Below are 19,951 nucleotides of genomic sequence, written 5' to 3' on the forward strand. Positions count from 1 at the left end.
AATCATGAGTGAACACACCCACCAACTCGAATCCTAATGTAATGATGTGTATTAGGTATTGTTATGAATAGAAATGTGTTATTGTTTATATGATTGCAGTGCAGATTTGTTCAAACTTTTAATGTGTGTTTCTTAAGAACTCAAATAGGATAACACACACATGACATGTGCACGTAATAAAATCATTCTGAGTGATTGTGCCTCATTCTCAATGTCAACAATTCTGATACAAAAAGATATCTGAAGAAGATAGAATGTTAAAAATCTTCAGTAGCCTATAGTGTACTTGCCTTAGTAGGATAAAAATCTTCAGTAGCCTATAGTGTACTTGCCTTAGTAGGATTATTGCATTTATTTCTGTTGCAGGTTTACAACACATTTCTATGTGCAAGTTAAAAGGGACCAAAAAAGTTATGGTGCAGCTCTTATGCTAACTGCAAAGTATTAGCATTTTAAATGCCCTGGTGGTTCACACCTGTGCATATAACAACAGATGAGGACCAAGAATTTTGTACTTTTTCTTATCTGTATTGTGGGGACCAGTGTTTTTCTGTGCCTGGTTGGGAATCAAAGACCATCCATTCAAACTATTGTTACAGAAACTCATAAACAGCTCAACAATCTAAAGAACTTTAAGGTAAGTTCAGTATGGACACATCTGAATATTCGCAAACATTATGTTAAAAATAATCTGATGATTCTTTCAATGTATTTTTTTCTTGTATACGCAGGAACTGTAACTACATAAAGCTATATATGTGCAAATCACACTTATTTAGGGGGCCGTTTACCCACTGTACCCCTTCGAGAATTAAGTCGATTTTTTTTAATAGACAGATTTCAATGTTTTACGTAATGTAAAAGTGGTTCCAGTATTAGGAAAGCACAAAGAACGGAGATATTTGATCCCAAAGAATGGCCCACGTAAGTTAAGAAAATGCAATTTCGGAATATTTTCACTGCTTTTTGTTATTAAAAAGTGTTTGTATGCACACTAAAATAGCAAAAGAACACGTCGAAAATAACTATCAGTATCTAACCTAACTACGTAAAATTATAGCTGCTGTTGTGGAAAGTCGTTTGGGTGCTATATTCACTTGCACGAAGTCTTTGGGCTGTTCTGCTACACGGTAAAGTAACACGCTAAGGCAGCAAACGTACTTTACTTCACAATAACACATTTCCGAGAGCTAAAATCAACTGAAAACATTCATAAACAACAAAATCTTCACAAACCATGCAAAATATTTAACTTTCTTCAGGGAGTACAGAAGGTCAAGGGTACTTTCTGCTTTACATATATAGCTAGTATATGTACCTGTACTCAAACCATGTGCCAACTGGTATATGACATATGATGATGGTACCCTTGACCCTCTACATCTCCTCGAGAAGGTGAAATATTTTGCATGGAAAGTGTTGTTGTTTATGAACTTTTTCAGTTCTTTTTAGCTTGCGGAAATGTGTTATTGTGAAGTAACATATGTATGTTACCTTACCATGAAGCAGAACAGCATAAATTCTGTGCACAAGTGAATATAACATCCCACATGCGACATTCCACAACAGCAGCTATAATTGTACCGTCGTTAGGTTAGGATTCTTATGTTTGGGAGTGATAGTTATTTTCAATGTGTTCTTTCCCAATTTGAGTATGCATATAAAGTTGTTTTTTTTACTAGTAGAAAGTGGTGAAAGTACTACGAAATGGCAGGTTTTTACTTTTGCAGGCCATATTTTGGGATGAAATATATCTGTTTGTTTTCTGCATGCTGGAACCCATTTTATATTACACAAAACATCAAAATCTGCCTATTAAAAAAAACATAATTCTTGAGGGGATACAGTGGGTCAAGGGCCCCATGACGATTAAGAGTAAGTTAGGCTTATTTGCTTTAGTAGCATCCTTGGGTAACACTTTACTATACCGGAGACAGGTTTCTTCAAATTTACAGGAGAAAGTACTTACGCAAATAATTTTGTGTAGCGTTGTTGATGTTCGGGAATGTAGTTTTGATCCATTTTAATGCGAATGCATCTGGTTTTCTATGAAAATCTATTTCCGTCACGCTATTGCTGCTGTTGCCATTTGCTTTCTGCACGAGAACACAATACGCTCTCGTATTGTCCGTATATGCTAAATTGAACGAAAGGAGTGCTAATGGAACCTAACCTAACAGGCCTAACCTAACCTAGTAGGCGTACCTCGTCCCCGTGATGGTTCGTGGGGCTATCGTGAATTTTTGGGCTAATGTCAATGGTTTTTGGGGCTACCCGTGGATGGTTTGTGGAAAATAAGGAACAACATTAAGTACTCGTTAATGTAAGAAATAGACATTATTTTCGTTATAAATTCATTATTTCACCTAAAGAAATGTTCCGCAATGCACAATAGTACGTTAGGAATGTAAAAAATTGCGAAATAAATCATTGATAGGTGTCTCCGGTATAGTAAAGTAGTACCGCATCCTTGTACATATATACATCCAAGAAAATACTCCTAACAGCTGCCGGTCATAAGCCATGATGACTGCAATACAAACATCATGATGAAATATCAATGCAGTGAAATTCTGATGACCAATGCAATAATTTCACATTGCATAATGTACTTTTCTCTTCTTCCCGTACAACATTCAAAATCATGTAATGTATGGTAATTTGATCAAGACTTGTCAATATAGCTTAATGGTCAAAATTTGTTGATGGAATTGCATAATTTCAACAAAACAGAAACAGCATGCTATAGTTACTGTGTATGTAAGCACTATTTGGAATGAATTTTGTTTTAATATGTTTATAGGGCCCAAGTTCCTTTTGTTTTATTGTGATTTCATCATGCTAGGAATCCAATTTTAACATGGTTCTATTTCGATTTACTTCTGTTAACACATACTGCAGAGTTTTAGCGATTACTTACTATTTTGTTCAATATGTGCTTTCGTAGTTAGGTTAGGCAGACCAGGTTTGGTTCTCTTAGCATTTAAATAAGTCGCTAAATGCATTCTACAACTTCTACATTAATTCCCACCCACTAGCCTACGATACTTCCATTGTCCATGGGAAGCGTACATGCTTGCGTAAGGTAATTTTTAAGTTATTTTTTTCCAACATAAATATCTTCTTTTTTTTCTAAGTCCAACCAGTGCTCATTACTTTAAGGAAGGTTCAAATTTTGTGTGACAATGATTGTCAAAATTCTACGATAAGTCTTCCTGCTAGGAGAATTTGAAAAAAAAAAAATCTGGAACTGTTACCTGTTTATGGTTGTGTAATGTACAGGTAGATATAGAAACTTGTTTAACACATGGTAATATGCTTTCTAGGACAATTTAAAAGATGCTGAGGAGAAACGCCTAGTTGCTGATGAAAAGTATCTCACATTGTTGGGCTTCACAGAACATCCACGTCTGTATCCTGAAGCTGTGTGGAAGAACACAAGTCTTCCTCTTATTGTTACGTATGTGAGTATTGTTTAACTTTTTATTGTGTAAAGTGGGCTTGAATCAAATCAGCATATAGCGGTGTTAGTTAGAACAAGAGATTTTTATTATATCTAACTTGAGGGTATGCAATAATAGTGGGGCCAATTCATGACGAAGTGATCCTACCACTTCAAAAAGTAAAATTAGTCCAAATATTATTTAAACAGCATTATCCTTTAGCTTAGTGCAGGACACTAAATAGTTACTAATTTAATATATACATGTCCTTGATTGGCTTTAAGAATACAGGTTAACAAAGAGAAGTGGAAATTGTGATAAATGTTGTTTTTGTACATTAAGACTTGAGTGTATAAGCAATGCTCAATAAATTTGTAATTTTCACAAATAAATTTGGGTGTTATTAAAATTTATGAGTTGAGTAGGTTCTTTTCCCCTTTAATATTGTCCAGTTAAAGTATTAGGTGAGTAATATGGTATTAAATGGAGTCAATTAATAAGGTATTCACATAGGTCACACTCTGAACTTTGAGTGGTCACACCCGGAACTTTTTTAAAAAATTAATAGCAGTTAAAATAGAAATGTTTTCTCTAGAATAAGAGACATGAGATGAAAGGCTACAATCTACATTTCCCCCAAGAAATATGATAGTTAAGAAAGTTGTAAAAATTCAGTTTTTTTCTAGTTTTGTGGTGGTAGATGATGCTTTTACTGCTGTGTGTGCCACACCCGGAACTCCAGTTATTCTTGATTTGCCCCAAAACAACGTTGTTAACTGAGCTCACTCTTCAGGGCAGTAACAATGTCATCATTCTGAAACTATAATGACGATATGGATAAGCTCAATGTCTTTGTTCACAAATATCTAGATTTGAAGCGTGTGATTGTCACACCCATAACTCATTGGATTGGCCCAGTGGTAAATAGCTTAAATTTTAATTTTCATACCATACTGTACCAATCTATACATGAAACATGGATTTAAGGTGAGAGTAGAAGAAGTGACAGAGGGAAATGAAATTGGGAGTAGAGTATGACAAGAATACTACATATCGTCTGTATTGGGTGTTTCTCAAAGACTGGAGAATGTACATGTGCAAAATGTGCCATTTGGAGCCCACAGTCAGGTACGGAAATGCCACTTCTACGTAGAAGAATTACGTAGTAAAGAAATGTTTCCAGAATAAGATAGCGGTAATATGAGGAGGAAGAATAAAGTGTATGAGATTTCAGACAGCATGGCCTTGTTAGCAACAGGGGTGGCTTAAGGACCAAGTGACTGCCTGGGGTGCTGGCTGCTTTAAGGGGGTGCCAAACCAGGATGCCCTTCTTTGAGTAGCGGTAATATCTTATTTTTGATTATGTAAGTGTGGCTATTTGTTTTAAAAAGAGTTGGATTTCTGTAGATAAGAAAAAGTTACTTCTGCAAAACAGAATAAATATATTGCACAATCATGCAGTAGTTTAAACTAAGAGATTTCTGCTATGTTGATCATCATTATGTAGGTATTAAATAAATGCATAGCTACAATAAACAAGGTCTTTATTTGGGGGGGGGGGTAGAAAGTAGGAGGACCAGGGTGCAGAGTTAGGGATGGCAGGGATGATAGTGAGGGTTATCAAAAGTCCACCTTGTCCAGCTGAACATTTTTATCTTGAGACTCTTCTGGTTAGCAAGATTATGAAATGATGGTGAACTGTATGTTAGAAAATTTAAATGCCCATTATGAGCAGTTCGGGATGAATATAAATGAAGAGATAAAAGGTAATGATTATTGGGAAGAAACCAAGTAAATTAATATGAGAATTCGAGGCCAAGGTGTCGAACAAGTTGAATGTGTCTGATACCTGTGATGTATTACAAGCAGTGGCTTTACTCAGTGAGAATAGCAAACGAAGCCTTTAATAAAAGAAGTAGTTTGTTTTGTGGACCTTTGAAGAAACAATTAAGAGACTAGTGATGTGTTTGTGTGTGTGTGTGTGTGTTGAGTGTAGCATTGTATGGCAAAGAATGCAGTGTGTGAAATGGACAGACAAAGTAAGAAATAAAACTATGATGGAAATTGTTTGTGAAAGAAGAGTAGGTACTGCGTGGGACCACTTTCGCTCATTCAAGTCTCCTACCCTCGAGCATATATAATGGAATATCATTTTAATGTGATAATAATTGCAGGCACATATGTACAAAATATCTGCCTTGGTAGTTCTAGCCCACAATCATATATTTCATTTTCATATATCACTGTGTTTATGGTAAGATAGACTAAACTACATTTTGACGTGGATGCCTATGTTCACATAAGTTTCAATTTCACTGTGTCTTTCACTTCAGGGTCAATATTTGATGGTCCACTATCACAGACAAATTATGGTTGTTGTGTACAACTGGGCTTTAAGTGTATATTGTTCATTTTGCCTGTTTGAGCAAAGAAGCTCTCAATTCCATATGCTATCCAGTAGGGATGTGACGAAGCTGAAAATTTACCAATGCCGATGTACTCACCGATAATTTTTGGAACCGATACTGATGCCGATATTTAACCGATTCCAATACCTAAGATTATTAAACAGAAATGGGATGTTATTTTCAGCATGACAAAAATAATTTGCTATGTACATTTGTATTGCATATCATATGTATATACATATATATTCTCAAGAGATGCGAATGTACATTTGCATCTACAAAAGGTGGTTATGTGAACCTTTAAGAAGAGCATGGATTCTCAAGAGATTTTACATTAGTACACAAGCAGTTCTTTGAAATGCAAAATGAATTCCTGTTCTTAATGTTGGAAATTTACTGCTGCCAGATTCAACTTCAGAAACACGAGTTTTGGAATCACTTCAGGAAGTTACCTACTTCTTCTCTTATCGTAAACCTGTTCTGAAAAACTGAACACTCAATCACTGAATACTGATGCAGCAGGTATGCCCAAATATTTTCTCAACACTTGCTTCAGGTTTGAATACTCATTTTTGAATTTCCAATACAACAACAAATCCTGGTTCAGAAATGTATTGTTTAATTTCCGATTTTGAATTAGGTTGATCCTCTGAATGAGAGTTTGCAGTAATTTTATTTCAAAAACTCTACAATAATGATGAATCATAACCTAATTTTTAATAAATCTTACAAAACTAAAATATAAAACATATTAGAAGGTAAAACTCTAGTATAATCTGTACCGGTTTAAATATCTTATTTTTGCCGATGTGGATACCGATATGTCAATTTCTGCTGATTTTTATACATCTGTAATCTGCTTCGGCACATCCCTACTATCCAGCATTGTCCATGTGAACTATTGGCACTCGAGCAAAATTCTCTCCTACCAGCACTCTTAAGAAGAGTAGTGTTGGAAGTTCTGAAGAAGAGAAAGAATATATTTGCGGCAACACTGGCTAAGAAGCAACTGCCTGCTAAAAGATGCACCAGTAGGAATGGTAAATGCAGAAATGGAAGGAGAAGATATCAGATGATAGATAATATTAAATAAAGTAGATCTGACATGAAGAGTAGATTGACAAATCTGGGGGTTGCAGAGAGAAACCCATCTATTAAGTCAGAGAACAATGAAGCTTGAAGAAAGTTTGAAATTAGAAGCCACTAAATGTTATTGAAGTCATGATGTATTTTCCTTTGTTCTAGGTGAATACTGATCAAGAACAGCAGGCCGTTGGCTTGATCAGAAATGTGCAGCACTTCCTTCCTAACCAATCTGTTGTTGTGTATAATCTGGGACTGAGCCAATATGGTTTTGAAATGGTAAGTACATTGTTATTGTTGTTATTTTCTGAAATTCAACATTCAGTACACTTTTTAAATATTTTAATATAAATATTGTTTTGTCAAGGTTACAAGTGTTCATGTGGCACAAAGCAATTTTGGAGGGCCATTAATTTGTTAAAAGATGAACCACATGCTGGAAGACCTTCAACCTTGAAAACCGACGACAGTATGGAAAGAGTGCAAGCTCTTGTGTTGTCCGACCACTGACTGACTGCAAGAATGATAGGTGATGAGTTTTATGTCTCTTGGTTAGCACATCGCGCTACGATGCCAGGGGTCCCGGGTTTGAATCCTGGCCTGGATATTTGTGAGTGTCCATTCATCAATTTCATCATATCATCACTCATCCCCATCTTCGCAAATTAGCCAAAAGTGGCACAAAAAGCGAAGTAAAATAAAGCAAATCAAAATTTTAAAAAAATAAAATGATAGGTGATGAGTTAAACTTGAACCAAATTTGAACCATGTCACGGTCCATCAGATTTTAACACACGAATTGCGCATGACTTGAATGCTTCACCATGACAATGCCCCTTGTCACACAGTGATCTCTATGAATGAATTTTTGGCTAAAAAGCACATTCTGTTGTTCTTCAGCCACCCTATTTTCCTGACAAGAGCCCCTGTGGCTTTTTCCTATTCCCCAAATTGAGGATCCACCTCAAACATTGCCATTTTGAGACAGTGGACACCATTTATAAAGTTGGAACTGATCAACTAAAGGTGATTCCAGTTACCAAGATCCAGCACTGCCATGAAAAGTGAGCAACATCTCTGCTGGTGTGTGCCATTACAAGGAAACTCTTTTGAAGGAGATAAAGTTGATTTATAGTTCATTACTTTATTCACGGACCTTGTATAATCAAGATTCCACTGTATGCAGTCAAATGAAAATACAAAATTAGATTATTAATGTCTCAGAATATTTATAAGCGTGGGTGTTAAAATTAAAATCAGAATTACTTTGTGAGGTTTGATAAACTGTCCCACACATCCCCCCCCCCCCGGGAGATTTTTTTATTTGTTATGATTTATTATCTTAATAGTGTTGTAAGTAATCCATACAGCATTTCCTTTCAACTTTGTACTTATGAAGTAGTTTATGTTATGCTTTTAAATATTATACATTCTTTGTATGTATCTCTTAAGTACATTTATATTGTATATTGAAACTTATTATATTGTAAAACCAAATATCTGATTCTGTCCCGGGCATCTTGACTGCTTCAGACACCCATGCCATCATATATTGTAAAATAATCAATTACTGTGAATCAAAAAGAAATAAAACAAAGAACACAATAAAAATGGGAGAACCACAATTCTGAGGATACAGAGGCATCGGGGCGATAAACACGTACCCCTGAATGTATGCAGGTTTGGACATCTTTTGGGAGTTCCCCCTTTTTTCCTTCCTTTAAACAATATTAATTCAAATAATAGCTTGGTGACCTATTGGTGATTTGGCAGATGGCAACACTGTTGTGTTGGTTGCTTCCCCACTCCCAAACAAGCCCAATTGCACCTCGCTGGCACTCTCAGTCTTGGCTTGGCAGCTGTTTGTAATGGAGCTACCGCCAATTGCATGCAGTTATTCGGTTTTTGAACCCAAAAGGTGTTAAACCGATTGAAAATAATCGCAAATTGACGGAAGTGTATGGCGAGTCATGTATGGATGTCAAAAATGTTCGCAAGTGGAAGTTTGCAGCTGGTCGTACTGAAATTCCCGACGAAGAAAGAAGCGGGAGACGATCAATTTCCGACGAGACAGTCGCAAAGGTTGGGCAAACCTTGCGTGAAGATCGGCAGATCATATAGCAGTTCAGGGTTTGAACTGTTTAAGAAGGGCATGGATGTTCATTAATTATAAGAACTGAGAAAGAAAACCTGAAACACAAGTACCACAAAAACCAGACATGTGAATGCAACATTCAGTGGTGAACTATCCAGGAGTTCGGCCAAGGGGTAAGGACGATTAAATTCCTTAACCATTGGTCTTCCGATACAAGCCGGTAGTAATTTAAATGTTTACATTAAGTAAATTATAACTTTGATAAATCAGAACACGAAAATATTTAATCTAGCTATCACTTTAATCACTACGCATTGTGGATACACACCGCCAAACAGTTGACCATTCAGTGCACAGACTACAACCGCTACCAAGCTGTTGCATGGAGCATCATACACCGATAGAAATAATCATTTTTATCTATTTTACCTGTTGGCCTTCCTATCTGTAGATTAGGTTCATGTTAGGCACACTTGAGTATAAGTCCACTACCGAGAACACACACAACTATCAACAAAACCTGAGGAAAACCCTTTTCCTCCTAATTTATCAGAGCGCTGTATGAAAAGTAACTTCTGCGCACAGTATACTTAAACTTTCTTCATATGATAAAATAAATAATCATTCAGAGCGCCGGATATCAAGTCTCTTTGCTTCTAGTTATCCTAAGTGCTGGTGATCTACTGTTTTTTTTTGCATGCGAGAAGAAAAACGTTTTCCTCCTAATCTGTAATACTGCCTCAGAACTGTCCCCCGAGCACACGTCTTTTCACCCTCCAAACTTCTTCTCGCTGCAACAGGGGACCATCCTTCCTTCCTATTGGTCCATTTCCTGTAGGTCCGCCCACATGGGGCTCGTTGTTTGCCTTTAGGTATCACTGGGTCTTCCCGAGTGACTTCGCACAAAAAAAAACCCATCAAAACACTGCTCACTCGAATTGGTTGGAACTATTTGTTTCGATTTAATTTAAACTTCCCATTACTTAGCTGTGAGCAAGTAACTTCTGACGTATGAATTTAGTTACGGCTTTCCTGGGAGGCTTAATGTCTTGAGTGCGCTGACATATATAGACCTTGGAGTGAAGTCAAGAGTTCAAAATTCCGTATTTTTCATGCAGTCACCGAAGTGTCAGAGTGTAGACTGGCTGGCTCGACTTTAGAATTTACGACGTCAGCTCAGGTCATTCTACATGCTTAGATGCTAGTTTGTTTATGCCTATGCAGGTGGCTTGCTTCAGGTGAACAGAGGATTCGTTCTCTGAAAGCAAGAGATGGTTCCAGCAGAAGGTGTTGGGACATTTTATCTTTAAATGTCTGGAACGCTGTGCTTAATGCCACGTCTCTGTTGGCCTCCTGCATCTCCAAATTTCGACCATCTGCAGTGTATGAATTTATGGTGACAGGAACCAAATGTAGACTGCAGAAAAATCAATTTTCTTAGCAAGACCACCCTGGTTTCCTTCTCTTGATGCAGGTTTGCTAATTAACTGCACGCCTGGCTCTGTGGGGAAGAATGTTGTTTTGATAGAGACAGCTATGTCATTTCTGGGAGCTTGAAAATCTTGGGGAGGTTTCAAGCAAGACTGTAATTGCAAATCGGTCATAATCACTCTGGATGATCTCTGTACGTTGGTTTCTGAGGTTTCCCGAAGCACCATTCTTAGGATTTGACAGAAAAGTTTCAATATCAGAAGGCATGTGCACGATGGGGCCCGCGAATGCTCACTGAAGAACACAAAGGGCAACGAGTTGACTCTTCCCGCAAATTTCGCCGCTATGCAGACGGAAAGGACAATTTTTTGGATTCGATTGTCTCGGGTGACAAAACCTGGGCGTTCCACTTCACACCTGAGACCAAACAACAATCACGTGAATGGCAGCATTCCTCTTTGCCCAAGCTGCGAAAATTCAAACAAACACAGTCTGTCGATAAAGTCATGGCAACTGTGTTTTGGGATCAAAAGAGGGTATTGTTGGTCGACTTCTTGGCTTTTGGGACCACAATAAACGCTGATAGTTATTGTGAGACACTGAAAAAACTTAGACGGGCGATTCAGAACTGGAGAAGAGGAATGTTGAGCAAGGGCATAAGCATTCTCCATGACAATGCTCACCCCCATGTTGCTCGTTAAACCGTCACTCTCCTGCAACAGTTTAGATGGGACATCATCATCCACCCATCCTATAGTCTGGACTTGGCACCCAGTGGCTACCACCTGTTTACGAAGTTGAAAGAACATTTAGCCAGAACGCGCTTCAGCAACGACAACGAGGTGAAGGATGAGATTCGATGCTTCCTCAACGACATGGCGTCAAACTGGTATGACATGGGCATAAAAAAACTGCCACAGCGCTTACAAAAAGTTGAACCGAAATGGCGATTATGTAGAAAAATAGATAAATGTTCAAGCTTTAAAGTGATGTAAACATTATTGACAATAAACGTTTCTTTGTATTTAAAAGAAAATTGTAGACCTTACTTTTGGGATTACTTTCATATTTTCCGTGATCTGTTCTGAAATGTATTTCAGAACTTGCAGGTGGTTTCTTCCATAACTAGATTTTTTGAATAGGTTGTCTCGTGTTCATTTTAAACTTATGTGAGTTCTTGAGTAGTTTGTTTTCTTACTCTGTATAAAGCATTATGACAAGCATTATGTGTTATAAAGGCAGGACTCCTCGGTTTGAATCCAAGGTGACTTATAGCCGGACATTTCTTATTTGTTACCTTATGTTGTCCATCAATTCATATTCTTCAGTATTGGTATAAAGAGGTATACAGGCATAAAATAATAGTAGTACATAGTAGGTTTTCATTTTATTTATACATTTGGTGATGTAATGGGTGTGTGCAATAGTCCATGCAAGAGGCTTAAGATTAGGTTTGGAAAAAAGGATGGTTTGTGACATTTGGAAACCAATATGTTGATAGAAAGTAATGAGTTTACCCAAAGTAAACAGTGTTGAATGCAGCATCACAGTAGATGTTAAAATGAAAGCACATACATTGGATTGTCCTTCAGTCAAATACGGTGAAACCCCGATTTTACATTTTTCCGCAGTGTACTCTTCGCAACATCTTAATTGACCGCCCTGAAAAAAATCAAAGTCCTGAATTTGTAAATTTGGCAGGCGTAACACTTCAGAGTCCACAAATAGTATCCAACTTAGCAACAGTTTTTCTTTCTAAACGAAAACGCTCTTGTGAATTTCTTTTATTCTTTCACATTCCATGAAGTTAGTAACCCTAAACCAGTAATATAATACGCTTTTAAACAAAAATCGTAAATTGGAAGTACGAATATTGATATTTTTTAAGAGTATTCGTTCTGAAATTGAAAATAGGGGAATTTATGTGCAGTTGGAAACACTGATCTGGTTCCACCACCTGGAGAGAATTGACAGCACATTTCAATGCAATGAAGTAAATTTCTCTCGATTGTAGGCAAAGTTACAGTAAAGAAAATTGCGCAATACCGGACGATTCTACAAAGTGCGTCTTTTCCCTGATCTGTGGCGAGAAATGGTTCGGAACTCTGTCAAAATGTTCTTTCAACTTGTTTTACAGAGTTTCACGTAAGTAATCTCCTGGAGCAGTTGGTTAGGCGGTCGTCTTGTTATACTTTCTTGTCAAGAACGAAACATCGTAGGTTCAAATCTCACCCACTCCTGATTATTTTTTTTATTGTTTACCGAGTACGAAGTGTTGTAATAATGTAATATAAGATAATATTAAATCACTGTAAATATTTATGTGATGCATACCTTGGGAATGTTTCTACTCAACTTCTTGATTTCTCATTGATTGGCATTATTTTTGGCAAGACCTTTCTATTCATTCAGCTGCCAAAAGTTATGTTAACACACATTCTTAAACAGGATGTTGTAATCATTGTGTCCCGGTTTTTTATATCAGGTGGAGGCTCATTGCACAGTGGTTTGGATTCCTGTTTAAACTGTAGGTCCAGTCCCGATTAGCCTATCTGTGCATAAAGGAGACTTAAAACAACAACAACACACACACACACATACCATCACACACATATACACAAATACGATGTTCTTTATTTGTGCTATTCACTGCGGACCTAAAATATACGTCGGATTTTCAAATGATGCAACCACAGATATTATGCTATATTCAACGTTTGAAACATGTTTCTGCATCCGGAAATGCTTGACGTAAATCGCATAAATATCAACGGAAATATCCGAGAAAAGTAGATAAGCATGCTCGTCCAAAGCCGTTTACTTTCCGAAAAATATTTTGCAAAGAAGTAGGATTGAACCCACGACCTTCCATTCCGCAAGCAAACACGATCCCCCTACACCACATGGTTCACGTTATTTTATGGACTCTGTTCGAGGGATGAAGACATACACATTTCTATTGTGGTGTAGTGCAGTCTGAAGTGGAAAGTTTTAGGTGTTTGCTGGAGTCTTTAGGATAGCTGAGGAATGCTTGTAGGATTGAACATGATGACTAAGGCTTGGAAGTTGGTGACCTAAAAAAAATTCAAAAGATGACCTATAAAATGACATAAAAATGGTAAATAAAATATTATAAAATAATTTTCCCTGTAAAAAGGAAAGCTTAATTTTTTTCATAAATTACAAAAGAGTAAGTAGTCTAATAAGTCAATGAAGGGAGTTGTTTGGTGGTTGAAACTACTGAAGCAAAGGGGAAGAAAGCAACTAAGTGATAATGTAGTTTTCTTTGTTTACTTCAAGGTTACATAAAATATACCTCAAGGTTTTTCTTTATAAATCATTCATCTCCTTTCTGGTGGAGGCACATAGTGGTTCGGATTCTACTTTAAACTGTAGGTCCAGTCCCGATTAGCCTTACTGTGCATAAAGTGGACTTAAAACACCAAATCAACCAAATTAATCTCGTTTCAGAGTGGGACTTCTACGATATTGAAGTCGGCCAGCATCCGAAAATACAGTTCTGCTTCATGTGTACCAGAGTATAATTTCATTTATTATTGTGACTAATTTTTCTTTAAAACCACAGATAAAAGCGATAGGTAATAGTGTCCAGCAAAAGAACCTCAAAGTAGGCTTCACACAAAGTATTTTAATCTACTGCCAAACATTTCAGTTAGGAATAATAATATGCTTTTCCATTGATCGTATTTTCAATTCATTGTGAATTTGCTAGAAGGACCATGTCAAGAAATTTAAATATGTAACTTTTACTAGTAAATGCATTTAAAATGCATGAAAAAACAGGGGAGGAGAAAAATAAAGCTCAAAAATAAATAAAAATGCATCAAAAACTGTTAAAAATACTGACAAATAAACTAAAAGCAAAAAAAGGCCGAAAAATGCTAACAAATTGTAAAATAGAAAGTGTTTTCAGACTCTAACTGAAGGAAAACTGACATGATATCAGGTTTAACATTGTTTTAAGGGTCAGAAAAAAAGTTGATCTTTCATCAACTTCCGGACCTTAATTACTAATTATGACCATTGAAAAGGTTCGAGGTGGCTTAAGTAAATTTTCCTTGCTAAGTGATCGTATCGTCCCATATCTCCACTTTATAATACAGAAAACAATCAGGTTCATAATTCGAAAATGACATGCAGTTTTCCACCACAAAAATAGGTTTTTCATAGTTTGAAGTTCATTAGGATGCAGGCCCTTCCCCGATGGTGCAGTGGTAGCATCATCACCTTGTAATCAATATGACAAAAGACCAATAGATATGTTCATCATTTTCCCCTTTCAGCATTTTTCGATTATTTCTGAATTCTTTTCCTCATAAAAATTGCCATGAGGAAATTATAGACATGACATTATGTGTGAATTGGCTTCTTCCAACTGGTAGCAGAACTACTTGGAGAAGAGGTAGCGTGCTTCGTAGGTTCGATTCACCACCTAGGCAGGATTTTTTTTCAGGAGTTTATCGTTGCATGTAAAGTTTATCCACCATGCTAAGAAGTTATCATTGGTCTCTGTATTTCACAAGGTGAAAGGAAATGGTAAGAGGAAGTTATTTCGATGATAGGAGGAAATCTCATGCCACGTGGAATGTGCAGAATCAAGTTACGTAGAGCTAAGTCTGTAATGGTGGTTTTGAATATTGCAAAGTTAGTGGGGAAAGTTTGTTAGATCTGATACTCGTACTTTCTGTTCAAAATGAATTTTTTTGTTTGTCACTCACTATATAAATACTTATTAGTAGTTTCTTATCGCATCGGCCTCCGTCGCAATAACCATTTACTTATGTTAATTGGTGATTTACTCTTAGTTTTAGATGGTGGTTAGGGGATTGACAAGTCATTACGAAGGAACGGACATAAAATTACCAATCTTAGCAATTTGAACTCATTAAACTCTCTAGTTCGTTACAGTAATGCACTACATCACTACTTAACATAACTGTATATGTTTTATTTTAGTGTATCGAAATAATCAATATTTTAGGTTTCAGTGAAGAATATAAACAATACATAACTTAAATAACATTACATTTTGCATCCTGAAAACATATATGTGATTTGTGAATTAATCATGATGTGTGTGTTAACACAACAACTAAAAACTAACTAAAAAAAGTTTTAACCTTAAATCCTGGAAATCTGTAACTTTTAAGGAGAAAAATGTGCAAGTGTGCATCGGATTATTTTTTTTAAAATATTCTAATATCAATGGTCTCTGTTAAAAAAAAAAGAGTAGAGGGTGGGATTGGAACCTGCGACCTTTCATGCTTGACCAAAAATAAGGGTAGTAGCATCTAACCCACTGCTCTACGTTAACGTGACGACATTATGCCCTTAAAAACATGTTGACGTTTATGAAGAACCTTCCTGTGTTCCAAGCACATTTTCTCAACAAGTTGTGAAAAATATAATTTTTTGAAAACTGTTTGATATTATGCAAGGTATTGTAAATAAAATGTTGCATAAACTCCTCACAAATTTGCTTCTTTCTACACAAACATGATGGCGATTTCCTCCAGGTGGAGAAAAACTGTATTCAGTGTTTCAAACCTCTCTAATTTCAAGTCGAGCAAGTAGAATCGTAAAAATTCCTCAAGGTTCATTTTCCAATTTATTATTTCTGTTTGATTGTGTATTATAATAGCAGTTTATAGTTTCTAACTTCATGGAAAGTGCAAAATTGAAAACCTCTCACCACAGCATTTTTCATCTAGTGGAAGGAAAAACTCAAAGTTGGCTACTCTCAGCTGGAGCCGAAGTGCAATGTTCTCTGTTTACGAATTCAGGACTTAGAATTCTTTCGGGGCAGTCAAATGAGATGTTGCGAAGAGTACATCCACTTTTCATGGTCCCAACAGAGCGAAATGCTATAAAATTTTCCCGCACTTAAAGTTTTTTACACCTTGGTCCCCTGAAAAATGCAAGATCGAGATTCTGCTATATTTGTGCAGCACCTTTTTGTATGCAGAAATCTAATAGGATTTTTTTATGTTAGTGTATTACAATGTTTAAATTATTTAGTAGTGTTAATTTGTCATTTTCTTTCAGTTATCTCGTTATTGCAATAGCAGTAGATGTGTTATTAATAATTTCGACTACGAGTTGTTTCCGTCTCATGTACAAGAAGAAAGATTACATGCATATCGACCATTAATAATCCAGGTAGGTGGCACAAGTTGTGATATATATATGTAACTATGTTAAGCAAACTGGGTACTTGTTCTTTTACCTTAAATGACTAATAAAAATTAATTATTTTTCCCCTTATTCACTTTATTTTTATGTACTGGAATGAATCTTTCGCTTAGTAGATATTTTCAGTTCTGGCTGAGATTTGTAACAAATGGACATTTATTCAGCACAAGTTCTAAATGTATAATTTTGATATAAATAATCATTTTGTACAGTAATTGAAGTAATTAACTCTGATACACTTGCTATTCATTTTTCCGCATGAGTTTTTTTCAGCGATCGATTTCACCACTCTTCTGGTGGCTTCATCAGGCATGAACTGTCTTGCTGCGGCTGGCATAGTTCCTTCTTCTTCCGCTTGCCTGTATGAAACTGAACTAATCATTTCCCTCCTGGAAAAAACAACATCTGGATCAACTTCTTCCAAAGGGCGATCAACCTCAATAAAACCTGGATTCCCGCCATCAGGAATATGCACACCCACCCAACCTGCTCCTCCCCTGCAACAAGCACCCCCCCCCCCAACAAGAAAACAGACTCCAAACGTTCGCCAAAAGGCCTGCCTACGCACACAAACAAAAACGCACTGCAGCACCAAAACCCCGAGGCACGGCAGCAGAAGGAAACTCTACACCCACACGAGTACGACAAAAAGTGAAACGGCTGCGTCAACTAGCGCCGTCGCAAGCGCAAGCAGAAAAAGAAGGAACCACGTCAGCCGCAGCAATACAGTTCACGCCTGATGAAGCCACCAGACGAGTGGCAAAATTGATTGCTGAAAAAAACTTATGCGGAAAGATGAATAGTAAGTGTATCCGAGTTAATTACCTATCTCCGCGTAACCACCAAACTGATATCTTTAGGTACAAAGTAATTGGAGTGTTTTTCTTCTTTATACATTATCGTTATGTTCTTATGTGGTTCTAATTACATGTTTTGAGTAAGTTAGGATTGTTAGTTTTGAATACCTCATTAGTGTATTTACTCAAGTAATCCATGTCCTCAAATAAGCAGGATACTTTTTTAATCAATGCCGGCACCAGTTTTGCACTTTCACAACCACACTTCTTTCACTAATTTTATTCACTAGCGTCAGATGGCATCTCAAAATAAGAGAAAGGCTAATCTGCATCACCAATTTGCGAATAAAATTGTTTCTTCCACAAATTTATCATACAGTGCTTTCGGTTGGGGCATTACAGAAAATGCAAATTACTCACACAGGTAATAATATGCTTTCCTTCCAGATCCAAACAATGTTGCCTTCTCAGGGGTATATAAATATCTACCTTGAACAGCTTTTATGGTATGTATAGATTTGGTGCCTGCAATTGGCTGAGCATCATCCCAACTTCTCTCTCGTGAAATTTCTTCATTTATCAAAATTTTAGTTTTGGGCATGAGATTTCTACTTCTGAAAAATCTGAAGTTGTCTGAACAATTGGTGCAGATTTACTTTTGCTCATTACATGAGTACAAATAAGTGATTTTGCTTGTCCACTAATTCTATCTACTACTACCTTCCCTTATGATGTTACAAAATACTTCTGGATTAATGTTTTTCAGTATTTGCAACAAAGTTCTTGAAAAAACAAGGCCTTCTACTTTTGAATTCTGAAGATATTCATCCGACCATATAACTTCATCAGTATTGGTGATGGTCTCTGATTTTGGATCAATTGCTCCATACAGAGCACCAACAAAGCAAGTAACAGTATTTTTTTCCACCTTTGTATCTTAGCACAAAACGTATGTCTTTCACCCTGGAAAATTGAAACAGCTGTAAACAATGTACAGGATACAGGAGTTTAGTCCCACACTGTTATCTGCAAATCTGCAATACCATTAGGCTTCAAGTACCAAATCTTTTGTCCTTGAGATACTTTTTAAAAAATATTGCCACCTTTTGAGAGAGTTTATGGAGCCAGACATTACCTGCAGTGGAGTGACAACATAAGGAAGAGAAATGTCCCGTGCATCACATATTAAATGTCCCATGCGTCGCACAAGGAAAGAAAATATTAAAAATTAGTTTTTATAAATATACAAATGTTGTTCATTGCATATTATAGTACAAAGTCTGTAGCAAACTGTGTCTAAATATGGTACCCTGGAAGTTCTTCAAATCAGAAATAATCAATTAAAAAGACGTATGTGCTTCTCACATGTTTTTCTGAGTCCTGTGCATCACATAGCTGTTTTATTAAATTTTGCATTGTTAATTTGAGAAAGGATTTTATTTCCTGGCATATGGTAAGCAACCACCCAGTATTAGAACACTGAAAATGAAAGATCAGTGCAATATCAACCAATTAACCAATATACCAGACTCATTTAACCATGTACGAATGTCCTGTGCATCATGTAGATTTGATTTGGTTGATTTGGTGTTTTTCCACTTTCTGCACAGTAAGGCTAATCAGGACTGAACCTACAGTTTAAAGTGTGATCCGAACCACTATGTGCATCCACCGGTTATTGAACCCAGGACCCGATGCTACCACTGCGCCATCAGGGAGGCCCTGTGCATCACGTAGAGAATCGCCCTATATGTACCTACGTTTCGGAGACTAATTCTGTCTCCATCCTCAGCGTAGTATGTTATATCTAATGAATCATTTGTTCCATCCCTGGACACATATGTTTGGGCACTGCATCTATATTATGGAGATTTCCCCCACCCTCGCCTCAAGTGTTCTGCTTGTTTCCCAAACATATTCTCTCCTGCATTCACAGGGAATGCTGTACATTACGTTTTTTGCTTTTGTATTGGATGTGTAGGGTTTAGTGTAGACCAAGTTGCATAGGCGCTAGTGGCTGTTGGTCCCTCCATGGAACAGAGGGAACAGGCTGTTCCCTCCTAGTTATCAACTTTTTTAGCTATTTATATTATCTTTATTAGCATAATAAGAACACTTCTTTCCAAAATCAACGTTTCTAAAGTAATGCCGAAGAAATTCTTGCAACGTGGCTGGACTCTTGTTTACTTCACCTACCCTTGTCGCATAGACAGTCTCATCTTTCCACCCTCTACTGCCTGATGCCGAGTATTTCCAACTACGTGTGAAGGTAAACAATCTGAACTTCATAGCTGTTCCCTCCGAGAGATATAGCGGATTCGCTTTACTTCGAGAATTTTGCTAATTGCTGGAGTTTAATTGCGTCATGGTGATACTTTTGAGTGTAATAAATCCATAATTTCCTAATGTCGTTGCGAAATTGTGTATGACATTCATAAAGAACTGGAAAAATCTTCTACAGTCTGAGCATCTGCTAAATGC

General features: G+C 36.8%; 1 protein-coding gene across 2 annotated transcripts in view; it reads left to right on the forward strand.

Moving 5' to 3' along the window:
• Positions 1-19,951, forward strand: part of LOC145986488 (uncharacterized) — a 40,458-nt gene that overhangs the window by 11,221 nt on the left and 9,286 nt on the right. For both annotated transcript variants that reach the window (XM_083120557.1, XM_083120556.1), the window contains exons 2-5: positions 367-637; positions 3,327-3,464; positions 7,097-7,213; positions 16,527-16,640. In XM_083120557.1, the coding sequence (XP_082976683.1) occupies positions 494-637; positions 3,327-3,464; positions 7,097-7,213; positions 16,527-16,640 (513 nt within the window). In that variant the 5' untranslated portion in view covers positions 367-493. The remainder of the gene's footprint in view (positions 1-366; positions 638-3,326; positions 3,465-7,096; positions 7,214-16,526; positions 16,641-19,951) is intronic.

Source organism: Lepisma saccharinum, chromosome 4 (genome assembly GCF_977018435.1).
Source record: "Lepisma saccharinum chromosome 4, izLepSacc3.1, whole genome shotgun sequence".
Classification (NCBI taxonomy): domain Eukaryota; kingdom Metazoa; phylum Arthropoda; class Insecta; order Zygentoma; family Lepismatidae; genus Lepisma; species Lepisma saccharinum.